General features: G+C 46.6%; 1 protein-coding gene across 15 annotated transcripts in view; it reads left to right on the forward strand.

Annotated features, from left to right (window-relative positions):
* The window catches only part of FRMD4A (FERM domain containing 4A), a 573,140-nt gene that overhangs the window by 494,855 nt on the left and 52,410 nt on the right, over positions 1–25,875 (forward strand). For 14 of the 15 annotated variants that reach the window (XM_073328715.1, XM_073328720.1, XM_073328712.1 and 11 more), the window contains 3 exons: positions 9,012–9,077; positions 9,259–9,316; positions 11,353–11,439. In XM_073328715.1, coding sequence (XP_073184816.1) covers positions 9,012–9,077; positions 9,259–9,316; positions 11,353–11,439 — 211 coding nt within the window. Of the gene's footprint in view, positions 1–2,688; positions 2,906–9,011; positions 9,078–9,258; positions 9,317–11,352; positions 11,440–25,875 lie in introns of those variants that run through there. The other variant, XM_073328721.1, reaches the window with a different exon arrangement.

The following is a 25,875-nucleotide window of genomic DNA, read 5'->3' on the forward strand; positions in this document are numbered from 1 at the left end:
TCCTGGCTCAGTGCAAGAGCAGAGACTTTAACAACAAAGGCCTGGTAACCTATTTCCTCCTATGCACACTCCCTTGGTCTGGAATTTAGATTGAATCACGCTGGTCAAGCCAGATAATCTGTTTAAAATACTATGATTTACAGCAATTAGCAAAAGACAAATCCTTCCTCACAGTCAAATGTAAGTTAATGGGAGTCCTCGCACAAGTAAGTTAAAGTCATAGGAATAAGGGATACAAGAACAGGCTCCAGGTTAAAGGGATGTAGGAACAGGTTCCAGGTTTAAAAAGTTCATTTTTTTCGATAGGGTAATAAACCAAGTGATTTTAGCCATTAGAATCCCTTGTGATCCTGGTTTCACTTCACTGACCAAGTACTTACACAACTTTATCACATGTACTGTTCATTATTTTTAATGACAGTTTTTTGTCCTCCAAATGTTCACCCACCTACTGTAACCTCTGACGGGAAATCAGGCCCACAGTCACTTCTCTGAAATATTGGTCAAACAGCAGATGATCTAAACGGAAAGAATTTTTAACTCCAATTTACTTTTTGACATTTCTGCTGTGCCCCTGCTTTTGGTTTCTGACTGAGATTTTACGGAGAAAGCAGATTTCACACTTCTCTTTGCCATTTGCAATCAGTTTCATGCTTGGGTTCTCCTGCGTTAGCACAGGGCTATGCTGTGTGCGTTTCCAGCATTACAAGGCAATGTTGAAAGTGCTCTTTCAATTGCTTTTGTTGACTTATTTTTCATGTCCTAAAAACGAACTAAAATGATTATAAAGTTATAACCGCATTGGTAAGACTCAAAAGAGCTATGTTGGTTGTATGTGTATATTCACCCACTGCAGATTTTTATATGACCACTTCTAGCTTCACCCGTAGATAATAATGCAGCTACATGTGAACTCAGTATGAACAGAAACTAAAAGTTTGGCACCTTTACATAGCTGCCACTACTTTAGTAGTTGTGCCCATGTATATTCTTCCTCTGGGCCAAACCTTGAGAAGTGCCGATCACCTTGGGTGTGTTTGCACTGTATTTCGGAGGTGTGATTCCCAGCACAGGTAGACAGAATTGCACTAAGTCAGCTTGAGCTAGCGCACTGCAAATAGCAGTGTGGGTGTTGTGGCATTGGCTGGGGCTAACCCCCCGAGCTCAGACCCAGGGAGTCAAGTGGGCTTGGGTGGGTAGCCCGAGCCATCAGCTGTGCCTCAACATCCATGTTGCTATTTTAGCTGAGCTAAGGTGAATTTGTCTGCCAGCACTGGGTGTCACACCTCTCAGCTGTAGTGGCAGCAAACCCCCTACAGCTCTCACTGAATTTAAATTGGAATAGGTATAGAGACACAAGTGTGACAAGTGCTGGACATTTAAGTGTAGGCAGGACTGAATTAAGTTAGTCTGGGATCTTAGGCATAATCTACACAGACTTTCATGGCACTGTCCCCATGCTGTTGCCCTGCCCCCACACCATGGCCCCACCCCTCCTTGTGGTGGCAGCAGACTTCAGAGTAAAGATGAATGGGGCAATTCACATCTCTTGGAGCTGTTGTTTCAGGCTCTCTGCAGACTCAGGCAGGCATCAGTTGTGGGTTAGATTTGCAAGCTTTTCTTTGCATTCATGAGGGCTAGCGCAATGATTTTTTAAAATGAATGTGGAGATTCTGGTCTCACCATGCAACCACAGAAGCTGGAGCCCTAAACATGGGTTTATAGTTCCTCCACCTTAATCCATCCCTGAATGTAGGTATTCAGCAGGATATAGAGTTGAAATCTATAAAGCACTGATAGCAATGGAAGAACTATGGGCCAGATTTTCAGTGAGGCACCAGAAAGAAGCGATCAGCTATTAAGAACAGCTCAGCATGATGGGAGCTGAATACTTTTGAAAGTCTGGCCCTGATTTTGGGAGCTTAGCACTTGGAAATCTGGCCCCGAGCTCTTTTGGAATTCTGGCCCGATGCTTGCTTACAAGTTGCCTACTTTCTATTTCTATAAGCTGCGAGGGCCAAGGGAATTCTTGATCTTCATGCTTATAAGATCTTTCCTGCAGGATATCATTCACATAAATTCCCCTTCTGTAGCATTCATAGGAGATGTTTAGTAGCTGACAAGCAGACTTCAGCTTCATGTTATTTCATCAATACCAAAGCATTAGTCACTTTGTTAAGTGGCTGCTTGTCACTGTCATGTGCTATGTCTGAGCTTATATGTCACTGACATGGCGACAATCTGGAGTCAGTGCTGTAACCGTGATACCAGCAGGTGTTCCCAGCCAATGCCCCAGCGCTTGCCTAGCTGTCAGTAACAGTTAGCTAAAAGATGAGCAGCTGAAAGGATAGATGAGAATTTGTGTTAACCCTGCTAAGGCTAAGGCTTGTCCTGTTGAGTGAATGACTTTGTTTGTTTTCACTGGCACATGTTGAGGTGACCCCCTTGTAGCAAAACTGGAGACAGAAATTAGCCCCTGTGTCTGATTATATCTTGCATGTGGCAGTGGTAATGAAAAAGAAGATGCAAAAAATACGTTATGTGAAAGAGGAGTCTGTAAGGCAGTATACTTTCATGGCATCAGTGTAATCCAGGTTTTATTATCTGGTGCAAAAGAGAGAGAACTGAAGGAAGGAGGAATAATACTCTTATATATCACATTTCTTCTGTAGATCGCCAAGCATTTTACTGCTGGGGAAACTGAGGCACGGGGAGATGACGTGATTTGGCAGAGTTCAACCAGCAGGCTGAGTCAGAGCCAGGAATAGAATGCAGGCCTTCTGACTCCTACTCTAGTGCCTCAGCCAGGGACCATACTGCCTTTTGAGGAGGCTCTCTAAAGACAGGACTTTGCTTTTCAGGAAAATGTGCCATTGATTAGCTTCCACGCCCAGGGGGAAATGATGTAAGAAACATTCCGTTATTTTATGTATTTTAATAATTTGTAACAAAAGCAAACAAAACTCAGAGGCATTGCACAGGGCAATACACAGATAGGAGGATATGTCCAGCCGTGGGAGTGAAGTGAATGAAGTTAACATCAGGGATGGATTTGAACTACAAAGAACAAAAACCAAAGCAAAGCAGCACGCACCAGGCTGGTTCTGCTCTCATGCGACACACTGGGGTAACTCCATTGATTTCTGTGTAGTCACTCCTGATCTATCTGAAGCAGAGGCAAATCAGGCCCCTAAGTAATACCGGGCTTACAAGGACATTTCAAAGGACTATAAGTCCTCTTTGTTCTTCTTTATCAGTGGGAATGATGTAGCCTGGAGACCGTCCAGCATTTGTGTAGTCATGTAACTCAATGATTGTTCCAGACGTTAATCTTGTCTGTGACTATTACATGGTAAGGGCCAGATTCTGCCTTCAGATGACACACGTGATTTCAGTGGGAGCCACCTGCACGAATGCAAGGCCAGAATTTGGCTCTTAGGCTATTGAAGCTAAGGCTATCACTTTCTGTATGTGAAATTTACTCTCCGACATTTGTCAGGAGAGCGAACGCACTCCTTTCCCTGCCCAAACAGCAGCACCCTTTGCAGGCGACCTCACTGCAGTGCACGTTGGGTATGTCTACACTGCAATAAAAAAACCCGCAGCACCAAGTCTCAGGGCCCAGGTCTGCTGACTTGGGCTAGCAGGGGCTGGGGCTGCGGGGCTAAAAGTAGCATTGTAGAGGTTTGGGATGGGGAAGGAGCCCGGGCTCTGAGACCCACCCCCCTCATGCCCATTGCTGACTGATGTTTACAGGCTTTTTTTATTTACGTTATTTCGGCAGGATTAGAGGGGGAATCACACCTAAGGCTACATCGACACAGCGCCCCTTACAACAGCACAGCTGTGCCACTGCAGACACACCATTGTCAGGTGCGCTCTGTGGCTGCTCTTCATCGCCGGGAGAGAGCTTTCCCAGCCCCAAAATAAGACCACCCCCAACGCGGGACGGTAGCTTCATCAACCGGAGCACGGCTCCTGCCGACAAAGTCCACACTGGCGCTTTTCATCACTAAAACGTTTGCTGTTCAGGAGGGTGTTTTTTCACACTTCTGAGCGACAAATTTAGCGACAAAAGTGCCTATGTAGACATAGCCTGAGGGAATAAATGAGGAAAGTAAGTCACTTGCACACAAACCAATGGCAGGGATGTTAAAGAGCAGCGGAATTGAAAAATCTTCTCCTTAGAAATGATCCTACCCCTTTTCCCCCATTGTCTGCTTGTTTGTCTTTGTTTTTCCGCCTTCCCTTTGTGTTATTTTTTGAAATGTTCTGTGACGGCAAAGTGCCAATAACATGCTCCCATATTACATCAGCCATCCGGATTACTGGTTTGGGAGCCTGCCTAAGGATTCTGGGCTTGCTGGCTGGGGGAGCCCTCCTTGGGTGACCAAATTAGGGATGATTTATATGAAAACAGGGTCTTCACCTCCTTCGTTCAAGCTTCTGATTCCCCACCTGTTTAAGGTGTCACAGTGATCTGTCCTCTGCATGGCAGCTAATTGAATCACAGAATCATAGAATATCAGGGTTGGAAGGGACCTCAGAAGGTCATCTAGTCCAACTCCCTACTCAAAGCAGGATCGATCCCCAATTAAATCATCCCAGCCAGGGCTTTGTCAAGCCTGACCTTAAAAACTTCTAAGGAAGGAGATTCCACCACCTCCCTAGGTAACGCATTCCAGTGTTTCACCACCCTCCTAGTGAAAAAGTTTTACCTAATATCCAACCCAAATCTCCCCCACTGCAACTTGAGACCATTACTCCTTGTTCTCTCATCTGCTACTACTGAGAACAGTCTAGAGCCATCCTCTTTGGAACCCCCTTTCAGGTAGTTGAAAGCAGCTATCAAATCCCCCCTTATTCTCCTCTTCCATAGACTAAACATCCCCAGTTCCCTCAGCCTCTCCTCATAACTCATGTGTTCCAGTCCCCTAATCATTTTTGTTGCCCTCCGCTGGACTCTTTCCAGTTTTTCCACATCCTTCTTGTAGTGTGGGGCCCAAAACTGGACACAGTACTCCAGATGAGGCCTCACCAATGTCGAATAGAAGGGAACAATCACGTCCCTCGATCTGCTGGCAATGCCTCTACTTATACATTCCAAAATGTCATTGGTCTTCTTGGTAACAAGGGCACACTGTTAACTCATATCCAGCTTCTCGTCCACTGTAACCCCTAGGTCCTTTTCTGCAGAACTGCTGCCAAGCCATTCGGTCCCTAGTCTGTAGCGGTGCATGGGATTCTTTTGTCCTAAGTGCAGGACTCTGCACTTGTCCTTGTTGAACCTCATCAGATTTCTTTTGGCCCAATCCTCCAATTTGTCTAGGTCCCTCTGTATCCTATCCCTACCCTCCAGCATATCTACCTCTCCTCCCCGTTTAGTGTCATCTGCAAACTTGCTGAGGGTGCAATCCACACCATCCTCCCGATCATTTATGAAGATATTGAACAAAACCGGCCCCAGGACCGACCCTTGGGCACTCCACTTGATACCGGCTGCCAACTAGACATGGAGCCATGGATCACTAGCCGTTGAGCCCGACGATCTAGCCAGCTTTCTATCCACCTTATAGTCCATTCATCCAGCCCATACTTCTTTAACTTGCTGGCAAGAATACTGTGGGAAACCGTGTCAAAAGCTTTGCTAAAGTCAAGGAACAACACGTCCACTGCTTTCCCTTCATCCACAGAGCCAGTTATCTCGTCATAGAAGGCAATTAGATTAGTCAGGCATGACTTGCCATTGGTGAATCCATGCTGACTGTTCCTGATCACTTTCCTCTCCTCTAAGTGCTTCAGAATTGATTCCTTGAGGACCTGCTCCATGATTTTTCCAGGGACTGAGGTGAGGCTGACTGGCCTATAGTTCCCAGGATCCTCCTTCTTCTCTTTTTTAAAGATGGGCACTACATTAGCCTTTTTCCAGTCGTCCGGGACCTCCCCCGATCGCCATGAGTTTTCAAAGATAATGGCCAGTGGCTCTGCAATCACATCTGCCAACTCCTTTAGCACTCTCAGATGCAGCGCATCCGGCCCCATGGACTTGTGCACGTCCAGCTTTTCTAAATAGTCCGAACCACTTCTTTCTTTACAGAGGGCTGGTCACCTCCTCCCCATGCTGTGCTGCCCAGTGCAGTAGTCTGGGAGCTGACCTTGTTCGTGAAGACAGAGGCAAAAAAAGCATTGAGTACATTAGCTTTTTCCACATCCTCTGTCACGAGGTTGCCTCCCTCATTCAGTAAGGGCCCCACACTTTCCTTGACTTTCTTCTTATTGCTAACATACCTGAAGAAACCCTTCTTGTTACTCTTAACATCTCTTGCTAGCTGCAACTCCAGATGTGATTTGGCCTTCCTGATTTCACTCCTGCATGCCCGAGCAATATTTTTATACTCATCCCTGGTCATTTGTCAAATCTTCTACTTCCTGTAAGCTTCTTTTTTGTATTTAAGATCAGCAAGGATTTCACTATTAAGCCAAGCCAGTCGCCTGCCATATTTACTATTCTTTCTACACATCGGGATGGTTTGTCTCTGTAACCTCAATAAGGATTCTTTAAAATACAGCCAGCTCTCCTGGACTCCTTTCCCCCTCATGTTATTCTCCCAGGGGATCTTGCCCATCAGCTCCCTGAGGGAGTCAAAGTCTGCTTTTCTGAAGTCCAGGATCCGTATTCTGCTGCTCTCCTTTCTTCCCTGTGTCAGGATCCTGAACTTGACCATCTCATGGTCACTGCCATTGTGATGTCACAGACAGGGGGTTATGATTTCAGCTGAGCTCTGCACTGCAGGGGTAGGTGAGCGCCTTTGCAACAAAGATCCTGTCTCCACGCGCATGGTTCTGGCGCAATAATAAACACAAGGGGAAAGAAATACGGAGAGGAGAAGACACTGTTATGCAAGCAGAACTGTTGCTAAGTGAAATGTTTTGCAAAGATTTCCACAAAGCCTCCAGGGCCGGGGTCTCTAAGCACTTGGGGTGAGTTCATCACCCACCCCACCCCACTTCACCCCAACCTGGCCGTTTACACCACATAAAAGGACAGGAGAAGCATAAAGGGGCCTCAAAAGATTCAGTTCCTGCTGGGGGGAGGATTCCCTCAGGGCAGGCACTGTGGGGTTGCCACCTATCCAGGTTTTACCCAGACAGTCTGGTTTTTGGCTTCTGTGTCCGGGTGCCGTTTAGGGTTGCTAGGTGCCAGGTTTTTGACCGGAAAGTCTAGTCAAAAAGGGGACCCGGCAACCCTAAATGGGAACTGAACCAAAAGTCCAGTTACCGCAGGGAAGGGGGAGGCACTGCCATTGGGTCATTAACCTAAGCCAGCCCATGCTCAGCTGAGGCTGCCTCCAACTTGCAGCGAGCAATGTGGGAGAGGGAGGGAGAGAAGCGAGCAATAGGGACAGCGTTTGGGGGGAAGGCAGTCAGGGGTGGGGCCTGGAGCCAGGCCTTGGGGGAAGAGGCGGGTCCTTGGGGGCAGGGCCATGGGGGGTCCGGTTACCAGCAATTAGAAAGGTGGCAACCCTACTCACTGGTGCACAGCCATAGGGCTGCATACTGATAACTCTATTGCAAACTCTGAATAGGGGTGTGTGCTGGGGACAGGGCCGCAGCATGCAGCTCTGCAGAATTTCCAGACAGTGCTGTGGCTTGCAGGGAGGCTGCCATAACTTAAGACAGGCCTCCAAGACTGGCTGAGTTATGCCAGAGGCTTATGTAGCCCCTAGAGCAGCCCAGGACTGGGAGGGCACAAAGTTGACTGAAAGACACGTTAGCCTCCTCCTGGGCTATGAGTTCTGTGCTGTGCGTCTGAGGGTATGTCTACATTGCAATTGAAACCCCACCTCTGGCCCGTGCCAGCTGACTCTGGCTTGCAGGGCTGTTTAATTGTGGTATAGCCATTCAGGCTCAGGTGGAGCGCGGGCTCTGGGACCCTGCGAGGTGGATCTGCAGCCCACAGCTGTGGGTGTCTAACTGCAGTGTAGACATACCAAAAGCACAGCAGAGAATCTTCCCCTCAGTGAAAAGGCACAAAGGCCAGGAGGTTCCAATTTACACCTGAGGACCTGATTCTCCTCTCAGACCGGTTTACACTGGTGTAATTCAAGTGACTTCTTTGACATTATTCCTGATTTACACTGATGCAGGTGAGAGAATCAGGCTGGCCCACTGGAGCTACACCAATATAAAACCAGTTTGAGAGGGTAATCGGGCTGGGCTGTTCTGTTACATGGGTGTAAATCAGGAGTGACTTTTCATTGAAATCAAAGGAGACCCATGTCACTGAGATCCAAATGTGGTCTATAATTTGCCCTTGAGAGTGCCGCTCATACTCATACTAAAGCTCACATCACCCTGGTTCTATGACCTTCTGTGATCCATATCCGCTTCACTAGTGGGGGACAATACAGGCAGTTAAGGATGGAGTTACAAGTCTGGCTTACTCTGTAGCTCTGTGGATGCTAAGAGATTGGCCCTGAGTAATAACAAGCCTCAAGCCTGCTCTCTGTAGTGAAGCTGACTCCCATACATGGTTTTGTCCTCTGTACGGTAGCAATGAGGACTGAGGTGTGCTCCTGAAGGCTCGGGACCCAGCCTGCTGTGAGTGTCAGTAGCTCAAGAGGCCAAGAGGCCTCCTTCAGGCCTGCAAGGGGAACACAGGGCCACAGTTTGTCTCAAGACAAAACTTGCATTCTTGTAAACAAAACAAAACCCAACGAGGAGGAGACTGAGGCACAGAGAAGAAAGTCTGTGGGAGTCGATCCCATTTCCCTTAACAAAACTAGCACCATCCAGAAACCTTTCTCTTTGCAATCCCATCTTGTATTCTACATTGGCTTCCTTTTCTCTGGGGCTGAATACAGTCCCATTCTGGGTAGTCTCTGTTACACACCCTCTTAGTTTCCCAGGCTGGTAGCCGTAGGTAACAGAAATGCCTGTTCCCCTGTTGAAATCTTTTCTGTTTATTGAGCTGAGATAAAAATAACAAGATTCTATGTCTCCCTTTGCAGCGAGGACAGAGTCATCGAGCATTACAAGAAACTGAGTGGTCAGACAAGAGGCCAAGCAATTGTAAAGTAAGTTGGAAGGACAATGCTGGGGAGCGACCTTTGTTTGCTGGGAGATAGTCTACACTGGGCTGTAAATTCTGCACATAACTATGTCTACTGTCTAGTAACTTCTTTTTTTTAAGCAGATGCTTTTTCGGGAGAACCCCACTCCTCAGTCTTGTTATTCTTCTTATGTTTCATTCTGCAGTTACATGAGCATTGTAGAATCCCTCCCAACGTATGGAGTCCATTATTATGCAGTAAAGGTATGTGCCACCGACAAAGGGCATTTACTGAATTAAACTGATGATGGTGACAAAAATTCTGGCCTCTGTTTACACTGCACTTTCCTGAAAGTACTGTTTCACTTCCTTTGTTAAGATAAACTTTGTTTCAACTATTCAGTGACTGTTTGGTAAATACAGTTCAGTAGAGGAAAATCCTGTTCTTCAAGATAAAATTCCAGCATCCCCTCCACTAGGGCTGGAGCAATTGACTCCAGCTTGCAGTCTTCTGACTGGATTTAATGCTGGGATTCTCCCTCATTAAATCCCTCTTCCAGGCTCACCCCATTTGTTTAGCAATCCGCCACCAAGGTGGACTCATGATCTCGCCTCTACCACTTCCAGGCCTGCCCAGCAGTGGAGGTTTTTAACAAGTGATATCAATAAACATAAAAAAGGAAGCTACGTTTGCTGTCCCCGGAGCATTTCCCCTTGTTCAGCACCCACGGAGTTTTGAAGGCTCGCATCATTATCTGTACTGACCTACCTGGTTTTAGGTACAAGGACATTACTTTCTTGTACATCTACAAAGTCTCTTGCACACTTATGATATAATAGATACAGTTTGACAATAAATACCCTAAATATGATCTCCCTGGCCCGTCCACCTTCCCACACCCTGTATTCAGAGAAGGGCAGCCACAAGTCAGATAGTAGGACTCTGTTGGCTACATCTTGCTGACCTGAAATGGTTTGCCCATCCCTTGTCACAGGGCAGGGTCTCCTGCACACCCAGCTTCCATTGACTTCAGTGGGTGGAAGTTGCAGGGAATGATTTGGGTTTTGGTGCCTAAACCTGCAAATGCTTGCTGCTATGCACAGTGCGTACTACTGAGGGTTGTTCCAGTGAACTCCTCTCGATTGGTGAGTGTGTGTCAGTTGTCAGCTAGCAACTATTACACTGGGTGGCCTGTGAATCAGACCTAGGGTACGGCTACACTGCAGTTAGGAGGCGTGATTCCCTTGTTGCTGCTTAGTATAGTCATTTTCCACCTTGCCGCATAATTTGTTTTTTGTTTTTGCTATCTTTTCCCCCTGCCCTTCTTCAGCATCTTGGCAAATTGGAATCGTTTCACTGAGGGTTGCAGTTCACTAAATCTAAACAGAGCTTGTATCAAATATCACTCATTACTCCATAAAATAGTTTTCTGGCACACTCAGATGGAAAGCATTTGAGTCCAAGTCTGTCAGACCTTATCGCTTGGTAGCCATCGGATCCCATTAGCGCTGCATTTTATCGACTGATGTCAGGGTTCCCACACATAATCCAAGTCAGCTGGGCTATTGGGTTTCACCCCCTCCAATCTCCAAGGCCAGACAGAGCAGTGTTCAGACTGAGACATTTGCAGGAAGGGGGGCAGCAGAGAGGATGAATCATTGCAAGGGGGACCCAAGGAGATCCTTCCATGGGGATGTTTTTTTAGTAATTAGATGCGATTTGGTGCATTCCATAAACTATTATATGCCCAAGATAAAAGTGCCAGGGATCTTCTCCATGTTCATGGGCTTTTTGTGACCCACGGATCCTCTGGCATGGTACGGGATGATCCCTTTCACACACAGAGGAATCCTTCCCTTGAATATTGGGCCAGGGAGCAGGGGCACCTGAACAGAGGGGACCGGGGGCCACAGCCCCCCCCACCTTTTACCAGCTGTAAGGGCAAGCAACGGGAGAGAGGGAGAAGAGAGGAGCGAGCAGGGGTGGGGTCTTGAAGGGAAGAGGTGAGTGGGGACGGGGTCTTGGGGGGAAGAGGTGGCATGGGGTTGGAGCCTTGGGGGAAGAGGCAGCGTTGGGGCGGAGTCTTAGGGGAAGGGGCAGTACAAGGGTGGGGACCTGGGGAGAAGGGACGACATGGAGGTGGGGCCTGTGAGGAAGGGGCGGTGCGGGGGTGGGGCCAGGGTTTGGGCCCCAGTGCCCCCCACACACACACTTTGAGGTAGCTTCCGCAGCTCCTGCCAGGGAGTGTCCGGAGCATCCCCCTCCCATACAATGTCATTCCCTCTATTTTATCTCCTAGGACAAGCAGGGAATTCCTTGGTGGTTAGGACTTAGCTACAAGGGCATTTTTCAGTACGACTACCATGACAAAGTGAAACCAAGAAAGGTAAGTGTCTTCTTTCCCAGGCTGCTAAGAGATGTGCTCACCTCTCGTGTTACGGATTGAGGGGCAGCATAAAAGGTGCTGAACACTGGCACTGAATCATATCACTGATGTATAAGGATGGTGGGGGAGGATATAAGGAGTTTCTCCCAACACTGCCTGAATGTCTACAGAAAGTTGACATGCAGAACTCGCCCCTACTTTATTGAAGTGCTATAGTGCTGGGAAAAATTGAGCACTGTTAAATACTGCAGCTTAAGATATTGTATTCATCTTGGCTTGGCCCAGTTCCTCCAAAAGCATCGTAAGTGGGAACGTATGGCCTGATCCTGCAAGATGCTGAGCACCTTCAACCCCATTGGCTTCAGTTGGAGTTGAGGATGCTCAGTAGTTCACAGGAGTCATCCCTAAGGCCTGATCTGGTGGCACTTTGGCTCAGGCCATAAATGATCAGAGAAGTAAAGAGAGCTGGAGACATATAAATAAGGGTGAGAGTGGAAGGGGTTGGTAGAGTTTTGGATTTTCTTTCTCCCCCTCAGGACAAAAAGCATCATGTTTCAGGGAGCAAAATGGCAAATTTAAGGGAGCCAGATTAACTTTGATGAGTGGATATTTTAATGGTTAAGGGCCCGTATCAATCAAACAATGGTAAAAATGCTTCGTCACACACCTGAAGAAAGGGAAGGAAAGCATTCCCACTTGCGCTGTAACTTGTTAGGGAACTCTGCTGTGAAAAACCCCGCAAGTCAAGGCATTACCTGCAGGCAGCTTTATTCTAAAGCACAAGCTTGGCCTACATTTTCAAAAGTGACGAGCCAAGCTGGGCACCTCCTCTTTGAGTGCCCAACTTGAGACACCTTAGAGGGGACTGGTTTGGAGGGAAGAGGTGCTCAGCGCTTTCTGAAAATCAGGCCCCACTGAGGTGTCTCAAATTGGACACCCAAAGCTGGGGGCACCCAAAATGACTAGTCACATTGATAATTTAGGCAAAGAAATTTTAATAAAATCAGCTTAAACATCCTGAAACTTCTTCGGAAGGAATGTTTGGGTCACCTGAGCTCATTCTCCGATATAGACTCCCATTTTCTGGTGTTATGCCCCCAGCCTTTATTCCTTAGCAGTGCAACCTAATGCAGAAAGGAACACCTTTCAGCACTGCTCTGCAGACTGGTCCGCAACATCAGCTAACAATATTCCTCCGACCTGGGAACCAGTGAGCTATCAGAAAGGGGCAGATTCTAGCCTGGCTTCCAGGGGGCAATGCACAGCTGAGCTCCCAGAACACTGAATAGCACATTAGCAGATGTAAATGCTTCCACTAAATTAAGAGCTCTGCATTTCTTACTGCGTTGTTTCTGTGCCAGATAGCTATTTCTCAGTCCCCATTTGTCCATGCACTCTGCTTCAGCAGAATCAACCTTCCTCCTCTTCATGCAAATTAGTTTGTAGGTGATGATCACAAGTAGTTCTTTAGTTATGATAAACTGAAATGTTGTCCACAGTAGGAAAACAGAACTCATGCTGTGGAGATCAGAATATATATTAGTTAACCAAGCCCTTGTCTCAGTTGGGGGGGTTTTACACAGGGAGTGACCACGCCACCAAAGATGCACCTATGAACTCCTAGTGCAGATGCATTGCACTGGGGTAAATCGTTACGTGCAGAGTAAGCCACATTCATGCAAGTGATGGTTTACAGTGCGTCTACATTAGGGGGTTTGCACTCACACAGCTACATCGGTGCCAAACCCCCAATAGAGACATGTCCTTAGAATCTGCTTCCAAAGGTCAAGGTCAGCCGCAGAAACTGCTCCTCCAGGGCACCTCCCTGCCACAGCCTGCTTCCTATGATAGGATTGAAGCAAAAGCAAGGATGATAGAGAGGGAGAATCAACCTGAGGAATCCAAGAGAAAGGAGACTACACCCTGGCACCTTGAGGCAACAGTGCTGTTCTCTTTGGTTTCAGAGTAGCAGCCGTGTTAGTCTGTATTCGCAAAAAGAAAAGGAGGACTTGTGGCACTAGTTTGTTAATTTGTTAGTCTCTAAGGTGCCACAAATACTTCTTTTCTTTTTGTTCTCTTTGGGAGAGTCAGGCCTTCGTTCTCTCATGTTTTGTCTTCCCTTCTCTCCCTGCTGCGGCTCTGAGTGGTCTTGTCTGCCACTCAGCCCCAAAGTAGGCTAGCGCTGGCTACAGCCACGGCCCTCACCCTTCTTGCCTCCTGTCCTCTCGTCCCTACGGCAGCAAGCTGAGTCGCATGTACCTCCCAGCCTTTCCTCGGAGCAGTGGCAGTAAGCAAGGAAAACTGGCTGAGAGTTTGGAGTTCGCATTGCTTTTGCTGAGATTGTTGTTTTTACTTTGGCAAATGGGCAGTTTTGTGTGTTGTGTGAAAGCCATGATGACCATGACAGTAATACCGCCTGACTTAGAAACATGAGGGAGAAGTTCTGTGGCTTAGTGGGAGGGATCACAAATCTTGGGGTCTGGAATGGGCAAGCTAGATGATTCCTCGGTGGAGTCTGTCAGACGTAACCCAGAGTTCGGGTGACCAGAGAGCAAGCGTGAAAAATCGGGATGGGGGTGCAGGGTAATAGGCACCTATATAAGACAAAGCCCCAAATATCGAGACTGTCCCTATAAAATCGGGACATCTGGTCACCCTCCTCAGTGCTGCTGAGGTGCAAAGTGCTTGCAAACCCCATCCACTGGGGGGAATGCAGACAGCTAGTGTTGCCCCTAATATGAGCAGCGTGGCAGGAGGAAGGCATGAGTTAGGTGGGCCAAGGATGCACTGTGGATGCCCAAATGCTATTTAAAGCTCTCTTTCCCTGGCACAGTAAAAAGCCCAAGCCAGAAAACCTCTCTGGTTAGAGCGATCCCTGTTGATTCAATGTGGCACAACTTTTGTTCTGCCTAGTTAGGTTTTTCACATTGCAGCCACCACCATGGCACCTGGGAGTCTCTTGTGGTATCTGATTCACCTCTCCATGCGAGCAGAAGTTGTCTCAAGCTTTCCAAGTGCAGGAGGAGTGGGGGAAACACTTTGTAGGACTTTTTGCAGAGAAGCTGTAAATGTAAAGCAAAGTATGTAGGGAGGAAAGGCTGCAGCTTTATGGCTTTTTTGATCTTTCTCATTCAGTTTCTCTGTGATGCCAAGACCAAGAACAAATTGAAAAATTGCAATGGGGAAAAAAAATCTCTCCGGAAAATGCACAGGCAGCAAATTGTGGCGAGGAACCAGCTGAAACCAAGAAATGTGTATTAAATGCATATAAAAACCTCGCTCGTCGTATAAGAGAGACTGTAATGGTTTCCTATTATGTCACCTGCGAGAGTTTTCCATGCTTATTGTGTGCGCAAGTGGAACTGTAATCCACACTCGCTAGCCGATCTCACGTGAGTCCGTTAGCATTCAGTCAAAACCAGCTTTCTAGTGAATGGCTGGGGTACATCGGCGAGATGTCTGTGGAATCCTAACTAGGTTTGTCAGCAGGTCTGATGATGTCAGAGAGGCAAATTCATGCAGAGGATGATATCATTTGCACAATTTTAAATCTGGAGTAACTCCATTGACATCACTGGGGTTGCAACAGAGCTCAGTCTCTGGCCCAGAGAATCAAATGGATTAGGGTGCGGGGTGGGGACGGGGTGCAGGGATGTTAAATAGGAATGCAGCTCTTAGTGCACTATGGAACTGTATATGACTATATGGCTGTGCTTTTAAACCCGTCCTGTTTATGCTTTGAATCACTGGAAATGCCAAAGTGCAGTTACACTAGCATTCACTCTGAATCTTATTTTTCCTCCCACCCCGCTCTGTTTTTCTGACTGACATTTGGAGTAAGTAGTTGGCTTGGAGGGTTGGCAATGGGCAGTGCTTCATTTGTAATGAAATAAGTGCTGGGGCTCAAGCCATGTTTTTACTTTCATAACTGACGTGGCAACCCCAGAGGTGCCGGGGCTCTGAACTACCAAGCCCAGAGGTGCCGGGGCTCAGCCTTGGCAAGCCCTGGCACAAATTAAGCACCGACAATGTCCAGGAGCTCCAGAACAAGTATGGGTGAGCGATGGGGTGAGGGCCTCAGGGGGGTGGGGCCTCAGGGGAAGAGGTGCTGCTGGGGCAGTGTCTTTGGGGAAGGGGCAGTGCAAGGCCGGGGCCTCGGCAGGGAATGTACGGCATGAGGGTGGGGGTTCGGAGAGAAGGGGTGGGGTGGGGCCTTGGGACTGGCATGGCATGGGGACGGGGCCACAATTCGGCTGCCTGTGGTCCCCCCGCTTTTAGGGCACTGCCACCACTCCTGGCAATGCTCCAGTTCCCATGCTCTTCCCAATTACATGCTCAAATGCAGATCTGGTCTGCAAGGACTGAAAATCGTTACCTGATGACTGTTGAGTGATCTGCATGAAGTGAATGTCATGATCTCAGACAGTTCCTGATTGACACGTGTTTACATCACAACTGCCCTCCCTGCTATTCTCCCTAATTGGTACCCTTGTTTGCATTTCCAGCAGAGAGGGCAAGGGCACAATAGACATGGAAATTTCACGCCCTTGTCACACCTTAAGGTTGTTCTTCCAGCTCTGGACAAGCTTCCACTTCCAAAACCAATGCTGTACCTGTTCCATGTGTAAACAGAAGACTTCAGTCTCTAGCGTTGCATGCACCCCGTCCCTGCTGGTTCATTTCCTGTCACCCATTTTAGGTCCTTTGGCTCCTCCCTCTTCTGAGGGGGCGGGTCTTTCATTGCTTTGATGGGCCTCGCCCACCATCTCAGGATTTAAATAGGCTGGCACTTTTCCCTGGCATTGAATTCATGATAGAACTAAGAAAATATTTTGAGCCCGTTCTTCAGCTGGTATAAATTAGCCTAGTTGTGTTGGAGTCCATGGAGCTACAGTGACTTATACCAGTTATGAGGAAGGGGTTCTTTGTTTTATGCATTTTTCTGAAGTTGAATAGCAGTTGGAATATGAAGAGCATGGTAACCACAGCGCCACTTGGAAACCGTCGTGTCTGTGAGTGGCATTTGTTCAGTTTAGTCAGCTGTATCTCCAGTGTGTTCTAAGAACTCCCAACGGCATTTGATCAAGCAGAAGTGCATAGCCTGTGGCTGTGTGATAATGAATAGTGCATGCTGGAGTGACTGTAGTAACAATAGGCATCTCTCTGTGGTTCTGGTGAGATGCTCCCACTGTTTTAAGAGTCCAAAGGCGTCCTTCAATACATACATTTTAATAGTTTTAGCAAACAATTAACTCAGAAAAGGCTTGGGAGTGAATGATTAACAAAGTCAGCCAAAGTGTTTCCATATGGCCCAATAACAGCCACTGCTAGCTGGAAACAGAATGGCCTTGAAGGAATGACATGTACTTTGTGTAGCTTTGCTGTAGCTAAATGGGAGACAGCACTATTCTGGATTAGCTCGATAGTCTCTGGCAACAAAACATTGGATGTGTCCACTCCAAAATCTTTCTTCAGCCAGAGGGAATGTAGTTGCGAAACAGGCTTTGAAGGACGCTGAGGACAGAATAAAAGGTAGAGATGTGGAGTATCGCAAAGGAAACTCTCCAAGCCCCAGCTGAGTTTGTAGTGGCACAAAGCTTCTCCTTGTGACAGCCAGAAAAGTGTTTCCAGTTGTGTCCGTTCTCTGAAGTCGAGCAATAAGATATTTTGCCAAAATATTGCCATTTCCTGGCATATGGTATCCACAAAGCTCTCTGTATTTTACTGGATTTTTCCCCACACTGGGTCGAATTCTGATACCAGTAGCACCAGTGCAAACCCAGAGTAACTGCAACAGACTTATTCTACATTTACACGAGTGTAACTGAGAACAGAATTTGATCCCTAGTGCCTAACAGCATATAGCAAATGTGAAATCAGTAGTTCTGAATGTCACAAAATAGTCAAGTCTGGCCAGTATCCTAAGAGAGAAATAGCCTGTGTACTGAGAGTATGATCCTAGTAATCAATAAATAGACTTTGTTTAGAAGGAGCAACCTTGCTGTGTGATCTCACTTGGCCTTATCTGAACAGCAAGGAGCAGAGTGAACTTCCCTAGATCCAGATAGAAAATGGGGTATTAACAGGCGTGGAACAACAGCCTAATTAAGAGCTCTTTTACTGCAGAACAAATAGAGATCCTCTTTGCTTTAGGGCATAAAGAGGCATTGTCAAGTTGGTAGGTTCATTGACTAAGTGGTAAAACTTGAGTTTCCTGTGGTGATGGAATGACAGCCCCTCAGAATAAACAAACACAAAGTGTAAAATACTGCTAAAAGTATACAAAATACTGAATGGTATGCGAAGGCAGATCAGGAGCTTCTGTTCACTCTGTCTCAAAATACAAGAACTAGGAGACAGTCAATGGAACTGAAAGGTGGCAAATTCTAAATAGATACAATAAAACACTATAGAGACTAACCAATTTATTTGAGCATAAGCTTTCGTGAGCTACAGCTCACTTCATCGGATGCATTTCCACTGAATGCCACAAGTGCCACAAGTACTCCTAAGGTGCCACAAGTCCTCCTTTTCTTTTTGCGAATACAGACTAACACGGCTGCTACTCTGAAACAATAAAACACTGTTTCACTCAATGTCTGGTTAGACTGTGGAACTCATTGCCACATGATACAGAATCATAGAAATATAGGGCGGGAAGGGTCATCTCATCTATGTCACTGAGGCCAAGAACTAAGCAAGATTGAATAAAGAATTAAACATTTATATGGATTACAGAACATCCATATTTACTATAGTGAATATTGAAAGAATAAACGAGTTTGGGAAGGGATGTAAACTGTCATGCTTCAACCTCTAGCTCTTGAAGGTCAGGAGGAAATTTCTCTGGAGACAGGCTATATTATACCTTCAGGGGTATGGAATATGCAAAATTCTCCACTGTATAGGAGCAGGTCTAGACTACGGGGCTAAGTCGACCTAAGTTACACAACTCCAGCTACGTGAATAATGTAGCTGGAGTTGACGTATCTTAGGTCAACTTACTGTGGTGTCTGCACCATGCAGGGTGGACGGGAGAAACTCTCCCATTGACTTACCTTATACTTCTCGTTTGGGTGGAGTACTGGAGTCGACAGGAGAGCGATCAGCGGTCGATTTAGCGGGTCTTCACTAGACCCACTAAATTGACCCCTGGTGGATCGATCGCCACGTGTCGATCCCCCAGTAAGTGGAGACAAGCCCTAACATTGCACAGTTAGGTACTTTTCCTCCAAAGCATCCAACACTGGCTGCATCTCCGAGAGACAGGATACTGGCCTCAGTGGGTAATTGGTCTGTTCTTGGAATAGCAGTGTTTCCTGAGATCATTGCAAACATCTTTATATTACAAGAAGGAATTAAAATTTTCCAGTATACAAGTGATGGAGGAGTGGGAGGGAACATTTTCAGGAAATATGGCTTTGAAAGGCTAGCAAAGTCTCAGTGGCATTACTCTAGTAAATTATTCATTGCTCTTAACTCTCTATTAAGGGCTACCTGCTGACTTCTTGTGCTTAGATGTGCTTATTTCTTTTCCCATTGCTGAACCTTTATGCTTTTTGGACGATGGGCTTGGCGATAGCATGGTCTGATTTTCAAGCTATGGCAGGTTTTGCCTAGTAAAGTGCACCAGATTTTTCACTGCTTGTTTTAATTCTGAAAACATTCAGTGTTGGAGAGAGGAGATAGACCAGGCGTAAAGCCAGGTTTTCCTGGCAATGTCGTTCTTTTTATCCTTTTGGCGTATCCCAGACCCACCCTCTTCAACACATTAAACCTCTCACACACACACACCAAAATGTAGGTGGAAGATCCCTCTAGGTTAGTAAAAAAAAGAAAAAAACAAAGAGTACTTGTGGCACCTTAGAGACTAACAAATTTATTTGGGCATAAGCTTTCATGGGCTAAAATCCATTTCATCAGATGCATGCAGTGGAAAATACAGTAGGAAGATATATATACACAGAGAACATGAAAAAATGGGTGTTACCATACCAACTGTAATGAGACCAATTAATTAAGGTGGGCTATTGTCAGCAGGAGAAAAAAAACCTTTTGTAGTGATAATCAGGATGGCAGCCACAGTGTCATTGGCTGCCCTTGTTTAGTTCAGTTATGAGCAGCCAGGTCAGAATAATTCCTGTCATGACCTCTTCAATTTAGGCTGGGAATCCCCTGAGAATGGGTTTTTGTCTGGAGAGACCCAGGACTTTCTCCTTCTGATCTGGCCAGAAATTCCATGAGAACAGCTGTTCAAAAAGCAAAGCCAACCTTTCAGCCCTGTGACAAGGTTCCGATCACGTTTAGTTTGAGTAGTAGGTAGAGCTTGGCCCCTCTTTTAGGGGTTGTCTGGATTAGGAAAAGAAGTTGAGTATAGGTCAGGATTAGTTAATGTGTTAATGGATTGGTCACCCCAGTCCTTCACCTTGATTAGCTAAAAAAAATTAACCCTAGGCTCCTCCCACCAGCTAAATCAAGGTGAAATGTGTTAATATGTGTCTAGCCTAGGGAAAAGGTCTCTAAAATGTGTTCGCTAACCCCAGCCTAACCAGAGCCACTTGTCCTAGCCTCGACAAATGCACAGCCAGATCATCCAGAACATGAGTAGATCCTAAAGCTGCTCAGAATCTGGGGCGTATTGCTGGAACACTGGGGAAGCTGGCATTGCCAGCCAGCTGTGCTGTGCCCCTGATCTGTGCATAAAGGGTTTCCAGGGATTCAGTCTCCAGAGCTGTTAATATAACATCCTCCAGGAGCTCAGCAGTCACACAGAGCAGAGCATTGCTGTCCTATGATGCACTGAACCAGTGAAGCACGTAACCACATGGTTAACTTTAAGCACATGAGCAACCCCATTGAAGTAAAGAGGAATACTCACATGCTTATGTGCTTTGCTGGATCCAGGTCTTAAAGGGTAGCCATATATACAAATGGAATAACCACGCCATAAAGGATTCTGTGGTGCATAGTATCAACCTCAGTAAGATACAGATGAAAAGCACTTTGACAAGAAATGGGGCATCAGAGCTGTCAAAAATATAAAGGGAAGGGTAACCACCTTTCTGTGTACAGAACTATAAAATCCCTCCTGGCCAGAGGCAAAACCCTTTCACCTGTAAAGGGTTAAGAAGCTAAGATAACCTCACTGGCACCTGACCAAAATGACCAATGAGGAGACAAGATACTTTCAAAGCTGGAGGGGGGGAAACAAAGGGTATGACTGTCTGTGTGATGCTTTTGCCGGGACCAGGTCAGGAATGCTCTTCAGAACTTCTGTTACGTTAGTAAGTAATCTAGCTAGAAATGCGTTAGATTTCCTTTTGTTTAAATGGCTGGTAAATAAGCTGTGCTGAATGGAATGTATATTCCTGTTTTTGTGTCTTTTTTTAACTTAAGGTTTTGCCTAGAGGAATTCTCTATGTTTTGAATCTGATTACCCTGTAAGGTATTTACCATCCTGATTTTACAGAGGTGATTCTTTTACTTTTTCTTTAATTAAAATTCTTCTTTTAAGATCCTGATTGATTTTTCGTTGTTCTTAAGATCCAAGGGTTTGGGTCTGTGTTCACCTATGCAAATTGGTGAGGATTTTTATCAAGCCTTCCCCAGGAAAGGGGGTGTAGGGCTTGGGGGGATATTTTGGGGGGAAGACGTTTCCAAGTGGGCTCTTTCCCTGTTTGTTTAACACACTTGGTGGTGGCAGCATAGGGTTCAAGGACAAGGCAAAGTTTGTACGTTGAGGAATTTTTTAACCTAAGCTGGGTAAGAATAAGCTTAGCGGGTCTTTCATGCAGGTCCCCACCTCTGTACCCTAGAGTTCAGAGTGGGGAAGGAACCTTGACAAGAGCCTTGGAGTTCGGGTGGAGACATGGGGTAGGATTTCCTCCACAGGCATTTGTGGTTTGGCACTAAAGCCGAGTGGATTCCCTGTGAGCCCCTCCTCTACCCAAAACACAGACCTACAACTCCCCGTGGCCTGATTTTCAGAGCTACAGCCTCTAGTATTCCCAAGAGAGGGCTCCCCACCAACTACTAACCAGGCCTGACCCTGCTTAGCCTTTGAAATCAGAGGTGATCAGGCACGTTCAGGGTGGCATGGCCATAGAGCATGCTTTGAAGCCAGTGGGAGTTGTGTGTGCATAGCAGCTCTGAAAAGGAGACCCCTAATGTATGGTCATGTCAGGGTTTGGGGAAGGGAGTTCAAGTGGCAAGGAGAGAATTTCTGTGTAGAAATAAGCTGCTTCTGGTTTAAGAGGTTTAAAAGAAGAGGAAAAATAGAGATATAAGGATCAGGGAAAAGAGTTATCTCTCTATTCATTCCCGTCTAACCAGGACCATCACTGTCACATCAAGAGACTTATTATTGATTGGTGTCTTGGTAGGATGTAGAGCCTTCCTTTGGGAGCAGAGCCCCATTTGCTAGATACTGTGGCCCAGATCCTCACAAGTATTTAGGTGCCAAACTCCCATTGACTTCACTGGAGCCGGGATTTCACCCATTAATTTTTAAGGCCAGAAGTGACCATATTGATAACCTCTGCTCTGGCCTCCTTCACAACATAGGCCATAAAATTTCACCCCGTGACGAATTACACTTCTGCATCATGGTTTTTAAAAGGTCTTTAGAAGACATTGAAGCTTTCAGCTAGACTCAACTGAGTGGGTCAGAAGTATGTGGAGTGGATCCCTGTCATTAGGCAGTCAGTTATGGCAGTCGGTGCATTTGGGGGCATTATCGCTCCCCGCAAGTGCTGTGATTTCAGACAGTGACTTTAACTGCCTGAGAATGAAGTGGGGTTTCCCAGCCATGGGAAGTTCTAGCCATGTGTTTACTGGGTATGACAGCAGTGCCATCCAAACTCCGCTGTGTCTCGACACCGCAGTTAATAGACGCTACCGCAAGGTAATTAATACTGTGAGAGCACAGTGTCTTCCATCAAAGGATCACAACACGCTTTACAAATGTCAAGTCCAGATTCTCTGCTGTGCCCAGGGCTAAGGGGCTGTCAGGGAACTCCTGATTCACCATCTAGTCTTGGGCTCAAGGGGAAGCAATCTGGGGACTGCTCTAAACTGCATCAGATGACTGTTTCCCTCAGGACCATAATCTGCCTGGGGATTGCCAGAGTGCATGGGGCTCCACATACTAGTCCTGCCACCACCAACACGCACCCTCTACTGGGGTCTGCAGGGAGGGAGGCATAGGAGCCAGATGATGTCTCTACACCTGCTGGGGACCTCCCCTTGCAGGGACACAAGGGAGTCCTCAGCTGGGGACTTGCAGGAGGTTTCCTCTCCCATTCTGAGCGGCACAAAGGAAGCCGAGCCGGGCAAGCATTCAGCCCTAACTAATTCAGCCTCATGACAGTCCTGAGAAGGAGGCATTCTCCCCAGGATGCAGATGACGAATCAGAAGCACAAAGAGCCAGATTTTCAGGACACCGGAGGCACAGTTGCATGCACAGCAAGTCTAACTGTGTGTCTGTGTGTAATTATGCTGCATGCACCGGCATGATGGATTGTGGGAACATGTTCAGCAGACTCACACGCTGTCTGTCACACCACGTGGGCCCAAACTCCTGAAAGCTTGGCTTTTAGTGTATCACTCAAGGCCACACAGAGAGTGTGTGGAAGAGCCAGGAGTGGAACCCCTGTCTTTTCGCACAGTCCTGTGCGTTAGCTGCAAAAACCATCCTTCCTTCCGTATCATGAGCGTCCAGCATTCTTTCCATTCTGTAAAGCCAGCCTGCCGCTCCTGAGTCATTCAAAACTCCCTTTGATTCGCCCAGGATCGGGCCCATAGTCAAGTGATTTGCTCAGACTCAGACTGCTGAAAGGGATGCAGATCGCCCGGCCTCTTCTCCACCAGGCTCAACTTAATTAGGGAGTAGCCCTAGCCACAAATGTTCTCACAAAAGGGGCTGGAGACTGAAAGGCTCTGACTGCAGCTCTTTGTCCCGAGTCACAAACATCTGGTGCCTGGCTAGTTAGACTGCTCCTTGAAACAATTTCCAATGAGAAAATCTCCTAGCTTGCACCTGAACTCTCCATGGCGTGCTGTGCGACCGTTGAAATCCCTCTCCCAGCTCCTTTTCCAAGCTGCCAACTTTTGCAGAAAAGCATTGTACCATTTCCGACCCCAGCTTCTTACCAGAATCACCACCCCCACCCCCGAGTATGGACCAGTTAATAAGGCACTAGCCAGTTTAAACTGCACATGCTGCCTGAAGTGAATTTATTATTGCCATGCAAATGCTTCTTCTTAAAGGGTAAACACATTTACACACAATCTTGCAAATTAGGCTGATTGCTTTGTTTCAGCTTGTCTTGGAGCAATGAGCCAGAGGTCCCAATGTGTGTCAGAGGTTACTAGGATAAATACGGGGGTGGAGGGGGGTGTGTGTTTTGGTTGGGATTTTTGGGGGGAGGTTATTGTTTTCTTTTGTTTTCGGGGGGGGGGTGTTTTTTAATAGCCACTTTTCTTTCTGTCTCTTTTAACCACGTAATTGAAGCTGTGCTGAAAAGCCAGACTTGGTGAGCCTCCTTCCGTATCCATTGGAAGACTAGATGATCTCATTACATTCAGTGCTCACCAAAAATTGTTCCCATCTGAAAGCAGCTGAGTGCTGTGCTAGGTGGAACAGGCTGGTGACCTCCACATAGTTCCCAATGGACATGTTTCCATATCAGAGAAATCACTGCCACAATAACCACTAATTGGCACCCTTGCAGGCGGTCTCAAGAGTGATCCCCGTGGTTAAATGGGCATTGAAATTGATCTGTCCTCTCACGTTTCAGAATGACCCTCCTGCTGAGCTATATTGGTGTGGTGTTGCGGCCTCGATCCCAGCAGTACCTAGTTTATGGATAGATGCAGGTTTTCAGTCTCCAGGGCTGTCAGTTTCACAAGCCTACTGTATACTGTGGGCCCAATCCGACTTCCACAGATGTCAATGGGAGTCTTTTCATTGACTTCAATGAATATTGGATCTGACCCTATAAATAACCTAGTTAAAGGATGAACCAAATTCTGTCACAGTGTAAAACGAGGCAAACACATAAGTGAAGTCAGTGCACCCATTTATGCTTGTCCCAAAAATCATATCGAGAAAAATAAACAGTCCTGGCTGTTATGACTGGATTTCTGCATGATTATGCATGATTAAGCACATGGTCAGTTTCTTACTGTTTCCCCTTCCCCTGTGAAGATTTAAACAGCAGCATGATAAATGGCTCTTGAGGGGTTAAAGCTATGCCCTCTATTAAAAGGTCAGGCTAATGACACCCTGTGCATATGTCACTGAATAACCAATATCGATTTGAAACAATAATAAACTGGGGAACAAGTGAAGGAAACATCTTGGTTACATTACATTGGGTCCAGCTGAAGAAAGAAATTAGACATAGTTTCTCCTGCTGGGGATGTGATCAGCCAACAGGAAAGTTCTGAGGATTAAGGTTTTTGCATATTGCATTCCCTATCAGAAGGGTGAAACCTCTCAGATCATCACTGAGCCCTAAGTGGGAGGCAACTGAATAGCATCTAGGAATTTAAAGGAGCGCAGAGTCATAGCAACGGAAAAATATGTACAAGTTCAGGAAACGAGCATTTTACACAAAGACAAGACCCTAAAAATCAGAATGTAGCATCACTTTCATCCTCTTCCTCCTAAGCACCCGGACTTGTCTCTTTCTGTGCACAGCCAAAAGGAAGTAGAGAAAATAGAAACACAGTGCAATGATTCAGCATGGTACAGGTTAGACTTAATCACATGAGAGATATAGTGCAATTTAACTATAGCAAATGGACTTGTGCCCCCTTGCTTGAGCAGTTCAATAATGGACTGGAGAAAGCATCAAGGGAATAGGTGGTAGGGAACAGTTCAGCACTGGTCAAGGAAGATGGCCTGGATGATTTAATCGGACGCACGTTTCTGTCTCTAGCCAGTTTGGTTCTGTGACTGTATATGAACATACTTAGGGAGCAGTTGCTGCCAGACACTCAGATGAGGCTTTAAAGTCCCATTTGCACTGAGGGAAGGATCTGTTGTTTATCCACATAAGTCAACAGTGGGAGAAACACTGGAAAGCTGTGAGCTTCTGCTTATCAAGGTATTGATGTGTCCCGCTGTGAGCGCCTCCCAAACATTTACAAACATCTCCCCTGCCCTGTGAGAATGGGTACTTGGGTAGGGTTACTGTATCCCCATGTTACAGATAGACAACTGGAAGCACAAAGAGACTGAGGGAAATTTTCCAAGGCACAAATGGCTAGCTACCATTGGTGACCTTGGAAATCCGCCTCTTATGTGACTTGACCGAGGTCACACAGGAAGCCCTTGGCAGAGTGGGGAATTGAACTCGGATCACGTGACTCCCAGTGCTTTCACCACAAGGCCATCTTTCCCCTCTGCATAAGGTCATGGATGCTTCCAT

This window comes from Lepidochelys kempii, chromosome 1 (assembly GCF_965140265.1).
Source record: "Lepidochelys kempii isolate rLepKem1 chromosome 1, rLepKem1.hap2, whole genome shotgun sequence".
Taxonomy (NCBI): Eukaryota; Metazoa; Chordata; order Testudines; family Cheloniidae; genus Lepidochelys; species Lepidochelys kempii.